The sequence below is a fragment of the Perca fluviatilis genome, chromosome 4 (genome assembly GCF_010015445.1).
Source record: "Perca fluviatilis chromosome 4, GENO_Pfluv_1.0, whole genome shotgun sequence".
NCBI classification, from domain to species: domain Eukaryota; kingdom Metazoa; phylum Chordata; class Actinopteri; order Perciformes; family Percidae; genus Perca; species Perca fluviatilis.
The window spans coordinates 5,097,649-5,120,343 of record NC_053115.1 but is presented as its reverse complement, the minus strand read 5'-3'; the positions used below and the strand labels follow the sequence as shown (position 1 = coordinate 5,120,343).

Genomic DNA, 22,695 nt, shown 5'->3' with positions numbered 1-22,695 from the left:
CAGGAAGAAGAGCCTGAGTACAGATCAGGCATGACACACCCTGCCAGTCCAGATCCGAGCACAAAGGCAGAGCGGGATGCTGCCTCCACGCGGCATTCACGCACTCACTATCCAACTGACAGGCCAATGTCAGAGCATGCCAGCAATATATGGTAATCACTAGCTGCAGAGTCCAAGGAAGGGGAATGGATTAGCTCAACCCGGTTACAATACAAGTGGTATTTTCTTAGTAACTATGACACCTCCAAAATGTGTGTTTCTCCCAAATTTGCAGTCCAGTTCCTCTCCAGTCTCTCACTGTGGATCATAGGCAGCAAGAGTAGCTGAGCGCCTGTCAGTTTCTGTCTTTTTCAAAGCCAACCACATTAATGGGCTGTCAGTGTGACCGAGCCGCGCTCTTTGTACTACACGGTTACTGTGTTTAGTCATGGACCTAATGCTGCTGACCTCTATTTTCTAATGGGGAAATACCTTTAAGAGGCACTCAAGACTCAAATCACTTGTGTGCATCTCCACTAAAAGTAGATCTTTTTTTTTTTTCTAGAGTGTGTGTGTGTGTGTGTGTGTGTGTGTGTGTGTGTGTGTGTGTGTGTGTGTGTGTGTGTGTGTGTGTGTGTGTGTGTGTGTGTGTGTGTGTGTGTGTGTGTGTGGTGTGTGTGTGTGCCTATGTTGTCCCTGTTTTTGCTCCCACCCGAGGCTTTGAGAACAGAGAGCATGTGCATCCTGTCTGTTCCTGTAAAGGAAACAGTGGAACAGAGGATTCTTGGAGCCCGGAGCAAATATGGTAGTACTGCACTCAGTAACACAATGCAGGATGACAGTTGTTCAACTGAGGAGGCGTTTTTGGAGTTTCTTTTTCTGTTTGTCTGTCTCTGTGCGAAGACGGCAGCCTTTCAAAGATGCTCTCAGTGAATGTGTAGAGTCTAATAGGACCAAATTGTGAGTTTGTTTTCTCAGTTGACTTTGGGACTTTCCTTATGTGGAGTCTGTGACCATGTTGTTTGGCCTCTCTATGGCTCACTCTAATGCTGCACTCCTTTCTTGGAGGATTTTAGAAAATAAGTAGTTCATGTTCTACCAGATCAGCGTATTTTACCCTGTTTGACACGACCCAGCAACCCATCCCACTCATGAATGTAATACCACGCTACTGGCGCCTGTAATCAGAGAATTATTCAGCCTTGGAAAGGACAAGTGTGAACTGTTTGTTGTAAATTTGGGCATTTCGCAGCATGTAAACCTCCCACTGCTTTGTAATTGGGTGATTAAAAATGCATATTGTTGTCACAGTGTGGTCTTACATGTATTATTAATCTCAAATGATGATGCTGTTGATGCCACTAATATGTTACTGTATGATGCCAAAGCATCCTGATGTAACCGTTAAACTGCACGTCCTTTTGTATTGACAGATGGTTGCTCTGTTTGTTTGACAAAACAATTATTTGTTATTGTTCTTCATAGGTATAGCATGTGCCCAAATATGTATTGCTTTTAGCAGTAGGGCAGTGCCAGTGGCTGGCTTTTCTCTGGGGCTGCGGCAGGAGGAGGAGAAACAGGCCAGGGCCTGTACTGTCTAGGAATTAATCACATTACAAGAAAAAAAAAGAAAGACATGGCTGGTTTCAACCGCTGGCTGACGTCACTAACTGTAACAGATACATGAGGCCTGCCAGCTGAACCAGTTGCAATCATTTACCACAACTGCTCCACTTTACAGTGACTTTGTTCAGTTGTCATCTGATACATTTTGTTTATCTACCTCAAATCAGCTGTTAGCGGAAGATGCAGTGCACATGCTCAGCTTTTCATTGTTCACTTCGATGATGCCATATTAACGAAGCTGGAGAAACCTCAACAACAAATTAGACTGAAATATACACGCTCAATTTGAACTGAAGCTTTGAATGGCATCGTTCGTCCTGCATACACTCTCTAATGGATGTCTTTATTAGATGAAGCCATCAGATTTATTTGTTTCACTGTACTGTTTAAATGGAGGCCATAACAATAACGTATATATGGCAACAGTGAGGTAATGGACACATGTACACAGTGATAATTAGATACGAGAAAAAATAAGTACATACTGAAATCGAAGTGTTATGGAGAGCACTACTCAGCCTGTAAAACAGTCACATAACGTCCTCTGCGACTCTGGAGGAACTTTGTAAAGAGTGTAAAAAATAGCCCAGATGATGGGATCAGGATTCATCTGGCTTGGTTTGGGATATTTTTTTTAACATAAAACCTATGTTACAAACTGTGGGTGCAAAGTTTTCAAAGATGTAGGTATTTACCAAGCGGCTACCCACGGTTCTGAAAAAATGAAGCCAACGCAGAAGTGCCAAAAACTGCAGTTCCTCGAATGGCCACTTGAGCTGGCTCCAAAACTGAGTCAATCCCCATAGACCGCAATGTTAAAATTTCCAATTTGTACAAAACAACGGTTTTGGGCTCTATAGCTATAGCTAATTCCCCCCTTCATGACAACTGTACTGGGGGAGATTTAAAAAATAAATAAATCACCAGTTTAAATAATAAGGCTTAAAGTTATGCACAATTAAGGGCGTGGCTGCTTTTAGTGAGAGGTGTGTACCATCACAAGTGTCTCAGCAACCAGGCTTAATTCAGCCTACCTCAGCTCCACCCAGGCTATACCTCTTTGCCCATTGTTGGATTAGCCTCTACTAAATACATGTTAATGGATAAATATATATAATATTTTAATTCAAAATGTATTGATTTAATTTAAATTCATGAAACTACCTGCTCACACTGCAGAGTAACATTTCAACTCAGAGTATACACACATAACTGTATGTGCGTCCATCCACAGGGGCCCCAAATTGAGTCTTTTCCTTACTGGGCTGTCATAAAGGACAATAGACGTACTTTGAGATTACTGCCCATCATCTTTGTCTTCGTGCTCTAGCTTTACATTATCCCAAATCAGCCTGACCGTGATCTTAACTGTGTAAGGAGACGGGCATGTTTGACTTGCACGGCTTGTTCAGTCTTTGAATATTCAGTGAGGTCTGTCCTTTGAAGCTGCTCCTCGGTCTCCTTTTGTGAGTGAAGCAGCTTTATTCATTGTGACCTTTGCAAAGTGATCTTTAACCTAGAGGGAAACCACAAAGAACTCTTCGGGGACTTCTGCAAACCTCTCTACAATGGATCATGTTTTGGAAATAGCAACCAATTTTTTTGGACAGACCAAAAAGAAGCCAGACTTGTAGTCGGCTATTAAAGTTGTGTTTTACAAATAGTGCATCAACATTAAGATCATTGCATATTTCATTGCATATTTGAAAAGACCTTTGCAACATCAGACTATAGTCTTAAAGTCTGCTGCTGTCATCATAAAATAAGTCTGATTTCTTGTTGCCATGGCAGTGATTGTAATACTGTCTTCCAGGGCAGCTGGATTTCTTCTACATTTTGTCTTGGAGATGTCCTGTTTTTATGCCAGGGAGCATTGTGTAACCCATAAAATCAATGCCCTGGATGATTTTGTGAAGGTTTGGCCAGCTGTGTGGGACATCTCATTATGTTCGCACTCTCTGTGGCATACTGCAGCTCATGTTGTGCCATGTAGTCATTTGGGTTTTAAACATAGAATGAGAGCAGGTGCAGCCATAGACCAAAAGCACTGGAGAGGAAACAAACACAAACAACATGCCTTATCCTGCCTTGAAGTGTCCCTTGTCCCCATGGACCTCTGCTATGCCATCACTCTGTGTTCAGCTCCGCAAGCACAGCAGCCCAATCCTTAAGCCCAAGCCACAAATGAGGCTGATCGGCTGCCTCCGTTGCTTCCCGTAGAGTACTGTACCTGCTCCTTTCAGCTAGCAGGAGTATGGGCTCCTGCTGTGATAAATTGGCAAGCAGCTAGGTGAGGCGAAGGGTTCCTCCAAGACTGTTTTGCTTAATTGCTAGTCCACTAACAGACAGTTTGATTAAGCTCAGCAGGAAAATAGCATATGCGTGTTATTTAGGCTGGCTGCAAAACTCCAGAGCAGCAGATTACATCACAACGTTCAGGTTTGATTAGTTGACAGTAAATAACTCATCCAGTAGAAGATCTCATATGAACGAACCTAACCCATGCCTAACCATAACCTACCTGATTTACTATATCCAATTAATTCAACACAACTACTAAAAGATAAATCGAGGCATTAATTATGAAAAATATTACGGGACAATAGTCTTTCTCTTGCTGCCTTTTTCTTGAAATTGCAGGACACCAGATTGTAAAATAAGGTTAGATCTATTTTTCAAGATGCCATTGTTGCTGTGCAATTATTTATACATCACATTTCTTATATCGCTGTGAGATCATGCATGATAGAGATGATGTCTATGGTTGAATTATGATACCAGTATCAGTGAGTGTGACATTGATGGAGTGATATAAAGTGGGTTTTATGCCTTTTATATCAATTACACTGTGCTCTTAAAAACCTGCACTGTTCATATTTTGCTGAGCATTTGTTTCATTTGTACACTTGTTCATACTAAATTGGATTATTGACCAGGTTATCGGAGTCCCATAATTACTTCATTTAATCTGCTGTAACAGTTAGTCATTAAATATTAACTATCATTATTCATTTATTATTTATTACGTTCTCAATAATTGGCCCTTGATTTTTACCATTTGTTGTCTTTCTTAAAAGCATCTCATTATGTCCAATAGATAGAAAGACATTTTCTACATGGCTCTCACAAGATCAAAATGTGTGTTTGGTTCATTTGGAAATACTCCAACACAATGATGTGACACCGGGAAAAGGTTGACATTTAAACTCCAACATTGTTTTTATTGATTTTTACAGGTACTTGCCAACATGATGCCCCACTTCCTGTTAGTAACAAGCAGGGGCGATTCTAGGATCAGACCTTTAGGGGGGCTCAGCCCCTAATGAGAATGTGACACGGATACAGTGCCTTGCAAAAGTGTTTACACCCCTCAGCTTGTCTGTACAACTCCGGTCAAATTTGTAAAGTTTGGAGAAAACAAAAATGACATTATGTCATCTGAGTGATGGAAGTAACTAGTTACAGCTGGCCGTTAACCACATTAAAACGCTATATCCGTTTACCCGTTAGCTGGCGAGCATATAGTGTGCCTGTGTTAGCTAATAATATGATGATAGTATTTCAATCAGGAGACTTCATTTCTGATATGTGATGATTTATTGTACATGTGCGTGAAATGTACAGTACAGTCTTTGGAGATTAGACTCCACCATCATTTAAAAATTCTGAGAAACTTTTAAAAAGGGGTAGGGCCGAAGTATGAACCCCCCGATGGAGTCTAGACACTGATGGTGGCGTGAGGAGCCAGAGAGGCCTGCCGGAAGAGGACCCAGGAACCGTGAGGGGCGAAGACCGGAGGAGCAGGGGAGGAGGAGGGTGGTGCTCGTATCCTGAAATGACAACTGAGCAGCAGAAAGAGAGACAGGTTTAAAACAGGGAAGTTGTGCAGTGATTGGCTCGTGAATTTCATGGCCGCTTCTGATTGGTTAAGACTAAAATGGACACCTCTACAGCTGATCCATTCAGTGGAGTGAGGAGTGATTATGTTTAGGAAGTCATCCTGAAAGAACTAGCGCTCAGCTCCATGTGTAGATAGTCATATAAATGACTGTATGTACCTTATTGTAAAGTGTTGACATGTTTTTTGTCGTTGTGGTCTTTGCTTTAAAAACCATCTCTGTTGTATATTGTAGTTGGCTATCTGGGAAACTGTAATTAATCAAGACAACACATACCCCAGAGTCTCTCAAATCCCTAGTTGAGTATGCAGACTTCATCCACATGAAAAATGGTCATTTGAAGAGACTCCAGATAATTACATTTGTTTACAACCTCTCACTGATCCCGTCATCAATTTCCGTCACCATGTCTAGCCACCCTCAGGAGGTCACACTGCCTTTCTGATATATATATATTTTTTTAAGTCTAAAATGTATCATTCTCCAACACTGCCACAAGCAAAATATCTCAGTTCCCTCGACCCTGTTTCACATGTCCGTCTCCAAGTCTTATTTAAAGTGATATTTCTCTTTTCTTCTTTATCCACAGATCTCGTATTTTCCTGGATCTTTAACGAGTACCCGACATTTGTGAAGCAGGATACTCGCCGATTCATCTCACAGGAGACCGGGAATCTGTACATAGCCAAAGTGGAGCCCTCAGATGTTGGCAACTACACCTGTGTGGTGACCAACACTGTCACAAAGACCCGAGTCCAGGGTCCACCCACTCCGCTAGTGCTCCGCAGTGATGGTGAGCCCTGGTTTTGAACACGCTAACTGCATTAACCTACTAAAATGAAAACATTAACAAGCACAGCACATAAGAGTGCTGGCTAGAAGTGCGTTCTGGTTAATTGGGCTGCATATCACACTGTTTTTCCGTAGGATCTGCTAATTACAGTATCCTGTCATTGGGACGTTAATTTCAATGCAAATGTTGCCTCTTAATTGTACTGAGTTTGCCTAATTAAATCCATGTTTTTCCAGATGATTTCCCTTTTCCAAATGGGGATGTTACCGTATATATTTAATCTGTATTTGCACACAGCCAATACTCCATTAGGACTGCATTTATAGAGGACTTTTACCACTTAAAGCACTTCACAACACACATTTATACACAATGGTGGCAGAAGTTACTATGCAAGGTGCCACTAGGAGCGATAAACATTCAAATGCAAATCGGGGGAAATTTGGGGTTCAGTATCTTGCCCAAGGACACTTCGACATGAAGACTGCAGGGATCGACCCACCAACCCTTGTGATTAGTGGATGACTGCTCCACCTCCTGAGCCACAGCCACCCCTCCACATTTGGTTACAGGGAGATTTGTGATACCAATCCCTCTACTGCATTTGATATAGTCAGTTCAAATACTCAGTACTGTTACTGGACTATAGTTTAACCCTCTGGAGGTATGAAGTAATGTTTACTCCAATGTTGCCTATGAAGTTTTCAGTTCAACGCATTCTCATGAACGTATGATATCATACGAAAATGTATGCACACCAAAATGTATGATATCCTGCGAAATTAGGAGACCGCCGGGTGGTCCATGACGCCGGCTGGTCATGTGATGCCGGGTGGTAACGTGACGCCGGCTGGCTACGAGCGCCATGACGCCGAGCGTCAGTTGCTAGCTGTTTAAGCCGCTACAGAGCTTCGTGACGCCGACTACAGACCTCTGTTGTAAAATCGGTAGTTGGTGGTTCAGTTACCGAAAATAGGTGACATTGAGCAGGGTACAGAGCACCACAAAATATGATAGTTTTGCAGCGACAAAAGTTAAGATTAGGTACCAAAACGACTAGTTAAGATTAGGAAAAAGATTAAAACACTCCTAAAGAACACACATTTCCTGGGTGAAAAGCTGTAGTTTTCCCCGACACCCGTGTTAATGCCCACCCATCCACCCTGACACCTCCTGCATGGCCAGCCGTGTTCTTATACAGCTGCCGCCAATGCAGGGAGTACAAAAAACAACGTGGAATTCCCAATTACAATGCTTAACTTTTCGTAGCTTGTAGAACGAATGGTTCACGAGAACAGGCTGTTCAGTTTGAGTTCATTTCTCCAAAAATATGAATTTGTAATATTTCATGTGCATATACAACGTTTTTGATGTATATGAATCAGCATACAATAAGACATGGAATTACGAAAAATACCACACTCCACAAAGACATTCCCCTATTAGTCTCCGGGCCCTATTTTAACGATCTAAGCGCCTGACACAGGTGCGTTTAGGGCGTGTCCAAATCCACTTTTGCTAGTTTGACGGCGGAGAAAAGGGTCCGTGCCGCGGGCGCCTGGTTCTAAAGGGTTGTACTTAGTGTCTTCATTAATCAGAGGTGTGTTTTGAGCTTAACATGCAACAAACCATTCAGAGTGTCATCTCCCATTCCCTTTAAAAGCCAGGCGCGTTTGAACCTTGGCGCATTGCTATTATGATGGAGGATTTGCACCGTAATCTTTTGCATGTTTATGTGCTGCTGCGCTTCCCTGTGTGTGTGTATGTGTGTGTAACAAGTGTGCGCGCGCTGTGCACGAGCCTAGGCGCATTTTACTAATTCGCTGTTAAAATAACAATGAAATGCTGCGCTATTGACTTTAGACCAGGTTTTTGTTGGTCAAAATGGTGCGATCACTTCCTGCTGTCTCAAGATACAGTATTAGGGGACCACTAAGGTCTATATAAAAGAGACTTCAGATACAGTATTAGGGGACCACTAAGGTCTATATAAAAGAGACTTCAGATACAGTATTAGGGGACCACTAAGATCTATATAAAAGAGACTTCAGATACAGTATTAGGGGACCACTAAGGTCTATATAAAAGAGACTTCAGATACAGTATTAGGGGACCACTAAGGTCTATATAAAAGAGACTTCAGATACAGTATTAGGGGACCACTAATGTCTATATAAAAGCATCCAAAGAGCACCATGTCATGGGACCTTTAAACTAGCAAAGACACTTGCATTGGGCTTTGCACTGCGCCGGGTGGAAGATAGAGCCCGGTGTGTATTATGTTGATAATCACACATGGCTCACCTCTAGCCCCTTTCATCATGTCTTTGGATGGTGTTTTCCTTCTATATTCTGTCACTTTTCTACTAGTACTAAAGCTTTGCAACTCCTCCATTCTCTGCTGGGATCAAATGGTTGATTTTGTACAGCAGTGCTGAATATTTGGTCCGCTCCTCCTGGTCGTGATAAACAATGTTGCTTTGTCGGTACCTGAAAGTAGGTTTGTGGTTTTAAAGAATACAAATGAAATGTAAAGGTTAATTATCTCTTTCTCTGCTAATTTTAGCATGTCCTTTAACATGAGGATCTGATGCTTTAGGCTGGCCTTATCAAGGCACTCCGGAGGAAAGGTCACTGCCAGCAAGTAATCTAATTGTAGTCTTCTGTCTTAGGAGAATGTTACTTACCATATCTAATGCAATACAGCACAAGAAATGAAGCTCAATGTTATTTTTATTACAAATGTCTTGTATGATATTTCTGTGGGGTTTTGTCTCTTTTTTTTTTGTCCAATTAATTATAGCTGATCTGGTGCAATAACAAAAGAACTACCAAGAGTGAGCACCACCTCTTATTAAACAGCTTTTCTAGGTCTTGTTATTAGACTAAAGGTATTAGTGGTGACGCTTTATTTTAATCCTCCAATTTAGCATTTATAAACAGTTTATGCAATAATGTAGGCATTTCTAAAAAAAAAAAAAAAAAAATGCTGGTGTATTATTACTAGTCTAGTCTGTGTTATCAAGCATTCAAAAATGATTTATTGAGTTGTGGATATTTCACGAGAGGAGTTATGTTGTTTGACACACACAGAAAATATCTGCTTACCACTAGTTTGTTTTTTATATTGCTTATACAGGAAATAATGCAGAATCTCACAAAACATTGTGCTTATAATCACATATTTTCCCCACTTAACTTTTAAATGATCTTGTGTAGGTATGTTGTAATAATATAGGGCGGAGTTTACAACATTGGGGACCAGAGGCTAATTTTGTTAAAAAAAAAAAAAAAAATCTGAAAATATTCAAATTATAGCCTAAGAATCTGACATAAGACAAACATTTTATTAGGTTTACTACATGTTCTTGTGATTCCAAATGCAGTTTAAAGAACTGCCAATTGAGTTGACAACATTCATTTGCATAGAGCCAGATCATATATTTAAATTACCCGGGGAGATCTGTCTTTCGAGGCTGTAGCCCCCAGACTCTGGAACGCCTTGCCCTTGCTCCTCCGTGTGGCTGAATCTGTTGATTCTTTTAAAAGGCAACTCAAGACACTGTTATTTGAACAAGCTTTTAGTTGACTGGGTTTAATTTATCTTTGACTTTTTAAATGTTTTAATTTTATTCAATGTATTTTAATGTGGTTGTACCTTGTAAAGCACTTTGTGATTTTTATCTGTGAAAAGCGCTCTATAAATAAACTTTACTTACTTACTTAATTAGGAATAAATCTGAAATTTCTTACCTCACTATTTGTTAGATTAAAGACATAATTGTGAACAGCTTGTGGAGCTTATTTAAAGCAATTCCTGAGCATTTTGCTGACCTGCTTCCTTCCTTTCCTTTTTCATTATACCTTTTATTTCACCGAGGCAGCACAACATGATCGGGGGTGGGTGGCTCAGGTAGCGAGGGTGCAGGTTGGCACATTAAACAGGTGTCCCCTACAAAAGGTTATGGTATGAGACAATTACCCGTCCACTTCCACCTGTCTGCTTAAAATGGGTGATAGTGCTGTGATTACATTCCTGTATGAGACAGTTGTGATAAGGATCGGAATTAGCTTTCACAGTCACTCAGGGAGCCATCGTGATAACACATGCCTCACCAAATCAACGAGATGAAATTGGCCTGTTTCCTCCATCTCTGAAGCTATTTGTGCAACACAGCCCTGAATTACAGCAATGGGGGAAAACCTATTGTTACACTGGTGGATGTGAGGGGTTTAAAATACCATGCTGTGTGCACTCAGAATTGGCACAGCTAGGAGAAAGAAAAGTACAGCCATTACAAATTCATTGATATAATTTACCTTAGTGTCATTGAAGGGGAATACAAAAATATGCATGTGTTTTTAGACACTCCAGTGTTGATTAAAGCTAGAGGACCAGAGAGCCTACATTCCCGTCATCTCCTTTATTTCGAGAATTGTCCTTTAGCGTGCACAGCAGGAATATTCTAATCCACCAGAGCTGCTTCACCGACAGTGAATGGGATGCTTTGCAGACACAGTGGTGGTATCCATGGGGATTTTTTTGGGGCCCATTTTCTGGTTCATAGCTGTTAGAACTACTACAAGATGAAACTCATCTGGATGTAAAAGCTCAAACCGTCTCAAAGTTGTTTTTTTTTCCATTTAATATCAGTGTGTTGCATGTCCACTGGAGAGCTGTGTTCTGGCTTCTTTTCTCATTATTTTCAACGGGAGAGCATTCTGTCACAGCACTGAGAGCACAGCGAGTTTCTGCTGCTCAGATCGCACAGCGTTGGAAGTTGAAAATCATTTCATCTTATAGTAAAAAAAAAAAAGAAGAAGAAGAAAAGATGGCTGTAGTTGAAAAAGATTTTCAGTAGCTGTGTAGCAACAGCAAAAGCCACAGCTAGTGTTTTATTTAGTTGTCTTTGCCTGAGTTGTTTAGCAGGAGTTACAAATCACAAATACAACTCTTTCTTCTTTGCATTCCTCTTTCAGGTGTGATGGGTGAATATGAGCCAAAGATTGAAGTTCAGTTTCCGGAGGTTGTTCATGTTGCCAAAGGATCCACTGTAAAGCTGGAATGCTTCGCCCTGGGAAAGTAAGCCAACTCTTAGTCAGGCTCAGCATGCTCACTTGCATAAGAAAAATATTACCAGAAGGCTGCCGGGATATTTTTTTCATGTGTTTCACCACTTTGCTGCAATCCTCATGTGTTTCACGTTAGGCTGCACATCTAAGGAATAAGAGGGCACAAGTTGCGGTGTAAAAATATTCAGCTAAAATACCAGGTTTTGTTACACAATGTACTGAGTACAGAACTACTGGTACTATGCCTAAAGTTAGATTACTAAACAGTTCTGTGGAGGAATTTGTGCAGCTTTACATTCACCATGAAACACAACCCCTGAGTTGTACACCTTATAAGTCCCTTAAACTTCCCATATGAATATCATGGTGGAATGTTCATGGACTACATATATGGTGTAAAAAAAGATGAAGTTGATCCCTAAAAGACCAAAGTAAAGCCCTAAAGCCTGTGCTCCTCAGCCTGCTCTTGCATTAAATATTAAGGATTTTAATGAAGTATTTTAAGGTTAATTTGAGTACCCTGTCCTTAATCTTGCAGATTAAGGGACAATTGAGACATTACATTCAAATATTTAAGAGATTATGAGTTAATATTCGGTGGTATGTGTGTAGATAAAAAAATGACATGCTGAAATTGATCCCTTTTGAAGCTTTTATAAGGGATGTTTGTCTGCCAGATGATAAGAATAATAATAATAATGTATACTTTATTAATCCCGCAAGGGAAATTACAATGTATATGTGAGATAGATAGATAGATAGATAGATAGATAGATAGATAGATAGATAGATAGATAGATAGATAGATAGATAGATAGATAGATAGATAGATAGATAGATAGATAGATAGATGGACTTTATTAATCCCAAATTGGGAAATTACTCTGTTACAAGTAGCAAGTTACCAAAAACATACTAATATACTAGAAATAATAAATAATATTTTAAAAAAAAATTATAAAATAAGATAGCAAATAGTATATAATAGTAGTAATTGGGTTTTTCACGATCTATTGTATTTATCTTTATACTGTCTTTAATTCAGCTCTAATTCCGCAAAATCATGTTCAATAAAGGTATGAGGACATGTTTAGTAAATGTATGTTTCAATTCTTTGTCAAACAATAATATAAGAAAAAACTTAAACGAATTTTAGAGTTTGTATGGCACAATATTTTCTGCACAAAACTGAGTTGCACTTGCACTCAATGGAGAGATAACGGTTCTTTTCTACTTGGTGTCAAAACCTCAAAAAGCAATTGACAAAAATGAAAAGCTGTGAAATTCAGAAGGTTAAACTTCTCTTTGTTGCTTCTCACAGCCCGGTACCATCTATAAACTGGAGGAAAGTGGATGGTGTGCCCTTCCCCAGGAAAGTGGATATGAGGAAAGCCAGTGGCGTCTTGGAAATCCCATATTTCCAGCAGGAGGACGCGGGCACGTACGAGTGTGTGGCGGAGAACTCAAGGGGAATGAACACAGTGAAAGGGAAGCTCTCTTTCTACGGTAGGTGATCCTGACATGCATGAATATTTGACCAGCGTGCACCACATCTGTCAGACCTGCTCAGACTGAAAGGCAGCAAAAGCAGACACAACTGGTGTTCCAAAGCAGTCAGCGGCGATCAGCAGAGGAGGCTCGTGTGACGCACATGAGGAGGGAGGCTCGTTTTAACAGCACATCAAAATGATTAAAGGCTGTCAGCCATGATGCCTCTAATATTTTGATCCAGATTAAAGGAGTGATGCGGATGAGGCTGAGCCCTTGGATATGACCTTGTTGGTGGGCCTTGTATTGGGTTCCACCAGATGGCATCATGATTGACATCCAACTTGACTGGAGATCAGAGCCGTTAAATGTACTATACATAGGCCAGTTGCACATATGTCAGGGACATAATCTGCTCAGCAGCATCTGGATCGACAGGAAGGAGGGTTAGTAGTTTCCCTTATTGTTGCTGATAGTCCCGTAGTTGGAGTTACACTAGTCTCGCTTTGCCAGACCTTCCTCCACAGCACTGCCAATCTTTCTACCAATACTGTAGCTTAAAATAGCATTCATATATAAATTATGAAAGAAAAGGAGCAAGAGGAAAAGTAAAGGTATACATAATAAATCCCTACAGTAGATTGATATCAGCATGTATTTTGGATTATGAAGCTACAGCCAGCAGCAAGTTAGCATAAAGACTAGAAACAGGGGAAAACAGCTAGCCTGGCTCTGTCTGATGGTAACAAATTCTGCCTACCAGCACCCCTAAAGCTCACTAATTAAGTTGTTATATATATATATATATATATGTATATTGTTTGTGAAATCCATACAAAAACCCAAGTGTAAAAATGACTCTCACCACGAGGTTTACAGGCAACCAATGGAGACTCCAGGAAGTCACTGCGCCCGGCCAAAAGAAATCATCCAGCGGAGGCGGGTCTGGCAGTCCACACAGCATTCCGGGACGGGAGAAAAACGTGCTCTGGTTTATTGGCATTTCTTTAAACCATTTACAATAGTCATCTGCGGTGCTAAGCACCGGGCAGAACCCTGGTGCTGCTGCAAAAATAGCCTTGAAAAGGAACTTGTTTTGTGTATATTCAAAGGTTGTTTTAGCCGTGCAACAGAAAACTCAGATTGGACAGATAGTCTAGCTAGCTGTCTGGATTTACCCTGCAGAGATCTGAGGAGCAGTTAACCACATTCCTCATTAATCGACCTGAGTTTAGAATTCCAACACAAAGAAAGCTGAAAGGTAATGGACATCCAGCCGAGAAGACTGAAATCTGGCAAAATTTCCAGCAGAAGTGGAATGTCGTGGATATAGACTAGTGTCATCCTCTGTATCAATAACATTGATCATAACGTGTCTAAAGTAAAATTTCATTGTTATGCTGATGACACTGTACTGTATTGCTCAGCACCTACCGCAGACCAGGCCCTCTCCCAGTTACAACTTGCTTTTAACACGCTTCAACAGAATCTTTATGATTTAAAACTTGTTTTAAATGCTGAAAAAACTAAAGTCATGCTTTTTTCAAATTTGAAATCCAAATCAAATCTGCCTTCAATCCTCACTTCCCAGGGTACGAAGATTGAATGTGTTTCTAAGTACAGATATCTTGGTATTTTAATAGATGGATCTCTTTCTTTTACTCTTCATATTCAGCAGCCAGCAAAAAGATTTAAAACTTAAACTAGGATTTGATTTCAGAATCAAATCCTGCCTTTCATTCGAATCTAGAAAGAGGCTGGTTGCTGGCACTTTTATCTCTATAATTGACTAATGGTGATGTTTTATACATGCATGCTTGTCTCAAAGTTTACATGCACTGGACACTGTATACCATGGATCTCTGAGGTTCATCACTGGTTTTAAAGCCCTTACTCACCATGTGAACTGTGAATGTGTTGGATGGCCTTCTCTATCAACACAGGGACTTCAACACTGGCATATCTTCATACCCAAGGCTATTTTATGTCTCCTTCCATCCTACCTTCTGATCTATATCAGTGTAAATAGTATCGGGACTTACAGTCTTTGTTCCCAGGATCTTTTCTTTCTGTCTTTTCCAAAGGTTAGAACTGAGCTGGGGAAAAAAAGGCGTTTAAGTTTGCTGTTCCCTCTACATGGAACAAGTTACAGGAATCCATGAAACTTAATGAGCTGGTCTCATTGGTCGCTTTTCACAGGATGTTGATTGACTTGGAGGCAGTCACATCTGGCTGTAGATGTTTTGCCTGATGTGTTTAGGATTGTGGTTGACTTTGAGGGATTTGCTGTGTCAGTTGTTTTATGTCTTTAGTGTTTTTGTGTATTTTCTGTTTGTATGTATGCGTGGTTGTACTGCTGCCTGTCTTGGCCAGGATACTCTTTTTTAGTCTCAGTGAGTGTCTTCCTGGTTAAATAAAGGTAAATAATAAATAAATACATTTGAAAGAGTGAGATTTGATTTTAATAATCCAAAACTGGCCAGTGCAACCGCCCCAAATATCTAATAATTTCTTTTACATAATTAAAGGCATTATCACTATCAATTGATGCAGAAAAGGCACACATTGTTGAGTGTAGGAAATAAAGTGTGTGATATGCTCAAATATTTCAATTTTGCTCAAAAGTGGAGATCTCAACTCCCCCCCCCCACCCCCCCAATTTTGAACGCAAAGTTGCGCCCTACGAGAGGACGAAGTTTATATTACATGTGTGAATCCAATTTGTCCATCATACTGTATAAGTAAGCAACGTTAGCAAACCTCCCTGACCATACACGTTTAAAACGGCTATAAACTATAGATGTTTCCATAATCATGAATGACATGGTCGTGAATAAATGGATAAAACAATGCCATTACATTTATATGTTAATATTTTGACCAGGCTAGACTAAACTGTTCTCTTTGCCAGGGAGTTAATTTGCTCTTTGAACAGTCTATGGATTTTCCTCCCACCTCGACCGCTCTGTTTTCTTCCTTCAGATTTTCTCCCCTTCAAGTCATGCTGTGTCAGCTGTCAAAAATAACTCATTTTGGGCATTAAACAATTTGCCATGATTTACAACAGTCCTGAAAGCTCTTCGCCTCATTCACTATAACAGCCCAGGAGCACGCTGTGATCCACCAAGGCTTGATTTGTCATTTGAGCTGTGGCTCATTTTTGATGTGTTTTGTCAGTGTCTCTCTCTCTCTCTCTCCCTATCCTTCTCTCTATCCTGCTGTCTGCAGCCAGGTGATAAAAATCAGTAATCTTATTTTGAACTCCCTTTGAATTAAGCCTTTGAGACATTCGTCAGCAGTGTAAGCCAATGGGGGAATCGATAAGGGCATCTCTTGTGCATCCAAGCAACAACAGTGGAAAGAGAGCTGAGCTTTGTGTTACACAGGAAGAAATGAAGGTGTTACTTATCGGTGGCACTATGGTCACTTTAAAACATTCTCCCACTTATATAATGTACCATTAAAGGCTGTTTCATGCTTCTGCGTCAACTCCACGCCGTAGCTACGCCGTCGCTCCTACGGCGTCGTGACCCTTTCGGAGTTCTGCATCAGGGGGTTGCTTTGCATCGCGGTGCATTTCGCCGCCATAACGCTAGGGGGTGATAAGTCTGAGGTTATTTGCGAGGTGTCTGCCGGACAGTTTATGTTATGTTAGCAAGCAAACTTTAGCACAACTGCCCACAAAGTACTGCTTGCTGGCGAAGTGCTGATTTCAAAACGCTACTGACATAGAGCCACTTTACAAACGGATAATCCCGTCATTGTGACCTAAATATGTCTGAGTTTATTTGCAAAGCTGATGTCAGTGAACTAGCATGTTGCTACTCCCCACAGTAGGCTGCTTGAAACACCAACTATCAACACACAGGACCAGTTGACCAATCACAGTCCTTGCGGTCGCCTCAACGCAAAGTTACACATTTTTGGAGGTGCACGTCGAGCTACGGAGGAGGGCTCACGGCAACGCAGAGGGGTCTGCGGGGGTACGCCGTCGATTCGACGCAGAAGCATAAAACAGCCTTAAGCCCCACTAACGCAGTAGGGCTAATGTATTTCTTTTGATTGTTCTAGATATAAAGAAGCTATATTTCAAATTTACAGTTGTGTTTTTAAAGGATCTTTCCGTCACTTTATCTGGTCTTGACTGAAACGGCAACAGAAAATTAATTAACAGCATTGAGGCTTTAGGCTCACATTCAAGATGGAGGTGAATTTGAATTATATCCTTATGCAACAGAAGTTAGTTTGGATGCATTTGCCACCGTTATTCTTCACAATTGTGTTCTGTATTAGAGTCTGTTTTTTACTACTACTCATGCCAAAGACAGTGGGTTTTGTTAAAGTCTATCTCTGAAAGAAAAACTTGTAAAAGAAATAGGTGTTTGCTCCCTTGTTGATGTTGATATTACTCAGAGGGAAAGTAAATGCGAAGCTGTGACAGGTCAGTTTCCCCCGTTGTATTCACATCTGTGTTTCTGCAGACTTGCCACTGCATTATCTCATAGTGATTTCACTGATAAGGCAAATTCCCATTTTTCCTCTTCTTTACAGCCACTTGACGTTTGTTCTGATTGTATGCGTGCTTTGGCCCAGTGCAGAGATGGGCTGCCTGCTTTCATTTGGTAAGCGTTGACTGAGAGTCGATACGTTCGCAGCGGGTGAGGGATAGAGTGAAGGACCCTGTCACAGAGAAGAAGAAAAAAAAAAACACCAACAACAATGTAGTCCTGGAAGTTGCAGTGGGTGGGGCAGCTCAGCCAGGATTGCGGAAGCATAAATGGATGTGATGCTAAATGAGTGTGGATGGAGTCTTATGGAATAACCTTCTACCATCTATCCCTGTGGGCTCTTTTCTAAACACACATAAAGGCCTCAAAGACTCCTTCAGACTTGAGACTGGTAATAAATTCACTTCAATTAAATTTTATTTATAGTATCAATTCATAACAAGAGTTATCTCAAGACACTTTACAGATAGAGTAGGTCTAGACCACACTCTATAATTTACAAAGACCCAACAATTCCAGTAATTCCCCCAAGAGCAAGCATTTAGTGCGACAGTGGCGAGGAAAAACTCCCTCTCAGGAAGAAACCTGGGACAGACCCAGGTAGGCGGTGGTTGACGGTGCTGGTTGGGGGTGTGATCAACAATGGCAATAATAGTCCCAATAAAGATAATGGATCAGTGACTAAAAATAGTAGTTGTAGTAGTTCATGGCATAGCAGGGCACTACAGGGTTTCACAGGACGTAGCAGGGTATAGCAGGGCATCACAGGATGTAGCAGAGCACTGCAGGGCGTAGCAGGACGTAGTAGGACGCAGCAGGACGTAGCAGGGCAAAGCAGAAATTGATTTTAAAAAGTATCAGTGTGAATAAATTGATTTATTATTTTGTATCAATTCAGTAAGGTAAACCAACTACAACAAAGAGCAGGTTGACATAGATGTTACAAATACTTTAAGAGTACATTTTCTATAGCAGAATAAATGGGAAATTGCAATTCTTTTTACTGTTGCCACAGACGGCAACAGCACAGCCTCCAAACAAATTAAATGTTAATGACCCCGGCCAACCTTGTGCGGCAGCCTTGGCTGCTAAGGGGATCTTAAAGGCTTATAGTACGGCACATGATCCACAAATACAAAAAAACATCTGATACTGGAAGGACTTTGACGTTGAATCTGTGCAAGCCATAAATACGCACGATGCACAAATACCCCCCTCTGGTCTCTAAATCCACCTCTTTTTATCTGTCTTTTTGCTCTGTGTTTGTGAACACCCACACTTACACATCGACTACACGCCGAAGTTGTAATGCACAGAGATAGCGCGAGGATACATTTGCAGTTATTGAATTTCTCGCTGTGTTATTCTGCTCAACTCAAAGGCAATATACTGTAAAGCAGAAGCCAATTAGAACAGGATCTGTACTGTTTCTGAAAGTCTCCACAAAGGTCAGTCCTTGAGAGTGGCATTAGGTGAGATCATGCGGAATGGAAAAGTGCAGTCAGCCATTACTCTCGTCCTGCCACTGGCCTTGTGTGATATAGGATGAAGGTAGCTTAACCTACACATCATCCCCAATGTACAGAGCATTAAGCAGAGAGAGCTTTACTGATCCAGTTTTATGTACCACTTTTTTTGGCTTGATCATTAACTAACCTTGAGTTACTCGCATGACACAGCAAGAATCAATTTCCCATGCTGTATAATTATACCATCATTAACTCACATTGTATTGAATGGAGTGTTTTTATGGCACCAGTAGCCACACTTGTGTGTATGGATCTGGTTTTCTTCATTTTTGTTTTTGTAAAAGCGCACTATGTTACTCAAAGAAACCTTAAAAGGTGAAGTGATAACTCAAAAAGCAATACATGTGGGATTCAAAGTCCTTTCACTAAAATTCAACAAAGAGACTCAAAGCTGTCTTTTAATACACAGAATAACACTAGAAACTATATATATTTTAAATTATTATCTTTCAATTAACAGAAAATATGTCAAAATCTCCAGTAACATATGAATCTACATGTAATTCATGTTAAATGTCAACAAATACTCACTGTTCCTTTAATCTATTCTAATTTATGTTGCCCCTTGCAAGTCAGAGGTTCTTCAAACAGAAAAAAAGCTATTTCTGCTTTTATTTATATCAATCTAGCGAATGAATGAATTATGGATAACTTGGTTAACATGCATAGATGCTCCGTATAACGCTGTATAAATGCATTGACTTTATACTCATGTTTAGTTTCCTTGATAAAGACCTACAGTAATACTTCATGATAAATAATGATTATAATGATAAATTATAAATGTCTCAGCACCGAGAGCAACGTCCTTTTCTGCATTGTCTTTCGATGATGGTCAATTCTATATTGCATATAAAGACAATTCATAAGTTGACAAGTTCATTTCATTCTCACATTTTTTTATGTTTCCAGCCCCTCCTCATCTCATTGAGAAACCCCAAGATGTCCAGAGGCTCATTGACGACTCGTTGGTGTGGGAGTGTAAGGCCACAGGGAAGCCAAAGCCTTCCTACAGGTGGATGAAAAATGGAGAGAACCTGGAGCCTGCAGAGGTGAGATCTGCCAAGCGCTAGCGTGCATGTCTTTAGAATTGAAGATAAAGTTCCGCTCCCAAGGTTGGACTTACGACAGCAGCTTTGGCACAGATGCATTCTCTGTGATTGCTGAATGAAGAATCTGAGCAACCACGTACTGTATTTCCAAAAGCTTTATTGTCCCGTTTGTTCAAGCTTTGCTGACTAATTACCATGCATTATTGTCTTCTTCATTACAACACATTGCCTCTTGTGCAGCAATACATTATGTTATTCACTCCTGCAAAACAGCATTTATTTCAAAGGATTTGGGCTGTGTCTGCTGTGCTTTGCTATGCTAAGAGACTAAACACGCTAGTCTAGAAAGCACAGTGATGTAAGAGCTCTAATCTTCTGTTAAATCTCTCTTTGCCAAGTGCTGTTATTAATCCTGTGCCACGGAATATAAAAACGTCAGATTCTTTATATCAACAGTATATATTACTTTTATTCTAGCTCCCTGCCTCCTGAATTCTTCAACCCGTAAAACTCATAAAATACTGACGCTTGGTCAGTGGCGCTCAACGTCGATACCGATACCGATGCAAAAATCACCCTTCAGCGTCTGTATGGAACACACCGGGCAGAGTAGCTCAACCGCAGCGCTGTAAGAGGAGCAAAAATGGTAGCAAGTTGTATGAAAGACCGAAAATCTGCGTAAGGAGGTTGGTTGGGGTAGTGGATGGGTCAAACAACACAGCACTTTCACCCAGGAGACCAGGGTTTGTGTCCCGTTCTTGTCCCGCATGTCACTGAAATGTACATTTTGTAACCCCACCCACCATCTTTTCCTAAACCAAACTGTCCCGTTCTTGTGCCGCATGTCAGTCAAACGTACGGCCCGACCCAGAGCGTCAAAAAGTGACACCAAACGGCTAGGTGCTAAAGGAGACTTTTTGCGTCAGTAACAAACGCCAAAGGCACCTGACCAAACGTTGCTTTTTGACGCTCTCGGAGTGAGATTGTGTTGAAATTTCCACAATGATGAGCTCCAGCCAGCCTATTTCATACATCTATCTTTAACTCAACTCTGTTCTTGGCATTTGTATAAAAAAAATATATATATATATATTAAACAAAATGGTTTAATATTCCTTCATCATATTGGATTATTATATTAGATCCTTTAGCCAGGTTGTTTGGAAAAGATTGATTGGATACTGAGGCACAGCTTGCACCTGATAAATAAACAGGCATTATGTTAATTTGCTTCATTATGCAAAAAAAGGCGACAAACACACCAGAGGATATCGATCAGTACTTGAATGTTATACATGTCGTTGGAGTGAACCCAGTCTGTTGTTATATTACTAGAGGCAACACTCAAGCCTCTTTCTCATAAAAAAACTAATTTGGCTTGCTATCAGGGAAGAATAATCAACAATCTGTTTAGCCAATAGCTAACATTTTTATCAAAACATTTGATAATGTAACACTCTTGTGTTTGTTTGACAGTCCATCTGTTTAATTTGTGTGTATGTGGGGGGGGAAATGACATTTTAGTTTCTCTTATCAGGTAGTTTCTTAAAAAAATAGTAAATATTGGTGGCATTCTTGATGGGTGATTTCTCACGCATACTGTATCATCACTTTTTTTCTTCTTTTGTTAATGTGACCTTGTTTCATTCGGAACTGAACACATTCAAATGAAAACACAACTGCCTGAAAAAAATTTCCTCAAAAATAGGAGCAACTACTAACACACCTCGCCACACTCAGCCATCTGGAGTCAAAGCAATGAATGTGTGATTAAAGGTTACAATTGACTGTGTTGATTTTTGTGCAGCAGACGTCCCGCAACATAAATATAATAAATGGAGAAATTCAGAATGCATGGGTGAATGGATTAATCAGCAAAGGTGTTACATTGTTTGAAATGCCACCATTAACCACAGCGGCTTAATGAGTGGAAACGGGAAATGTCAACGATGTAAGGAGCAGTTGGGAGAGGATGCGCCATTTCTTTTTATTTATTACAGTGAATCAGTTGAGACCTTTCTGATCGTATAGTTCACTGGAACTTCCGCGGCTGTTTTATAACTTTTAGCAACAGAAATAGCGCAGTCAATATGTAACAATAATGAACTTGTGGGCCATATCTTTTCCTTTTGAAAATTCACTATGCATCACAGTAGATTTCTAGGGATTCACGATATATAGAGCTGATTATGTGTGCATTCAATTATTCAATGTCAGTCATGTAAAATATTTAAGAACCCCGACTATTTCTAGTGTTTCACTCTAATGATAGTACCTCTCAGACTGGTTCTACAATCATTGGGCTCCTTGTTGGACAGCCAGTTGACATGCTGCTGTGTTCTAGCAGTATGACTATTTCAGATGCAGCCCTTATAGATTATGAGACTCCTGTTATTTTCCTATGTGATGCTTTGTATTACTGCCCGGTGTCAAACTAGTAATGGTTTATTTCACTCTCTGCTGCGTTATTGACAATGGCCACAGGATTAAGTGGATGTGCAATTAAAGAGAAACTCCAGCGTGAAACAGGATTTAGTCTATTTAAAGGAGTGTGGGACCACCAGAAAGATGGCTTACAGTGGTGTATTTGAACTGAGGTGAGGCCTGTTTGGACTGTAGTGTTGCAAAGAAAAACTCCCGCACACTGTTTAACTTGCAACAAATAAGGCAAAGATTTGCCTGAAGACGGTCCAGTACCGAAACGTTGCCTATTATATTTAGATGTATTGAAAGTTAGACAGTGTGCGG

At 40.4% G+C, this 22,695-nt stretch overlaps 1 protein-coding gene across 2 annotated transcripts in view; it reads left to right on the top strand.

The window, feature by feature from the left end:
* Window positions 1-22,695, top strand: part of cntn4 (contactin 4) — a 163,324-nt gene that overhangs the window by 93,743 nt on the left and 46,886 nt on the right. For both annotated transcript variants that reach the window (XM_039796925.1, XM_039796924.1), the window contains exons 6-9: window positions 6,094-6,297; window positions 11,278-11,380; window positions 12,692-12,876; window positions 19,808-19,947. In XM_039796925.1, coding sequence (XP_039652859.1) covers window positions 6,094-6,297; window positions 11,278-11,380; window positions 12,692-12,876; window positions 19,808-19,947 — 632 coding nt within the window. The remainder of the gene's footprint in view (window positions 1-6,093; window positions 6,298-11,277; window positions 11,381-12,691; window positions 12,877-19,807; window positions 19,948-22,695) is intronic.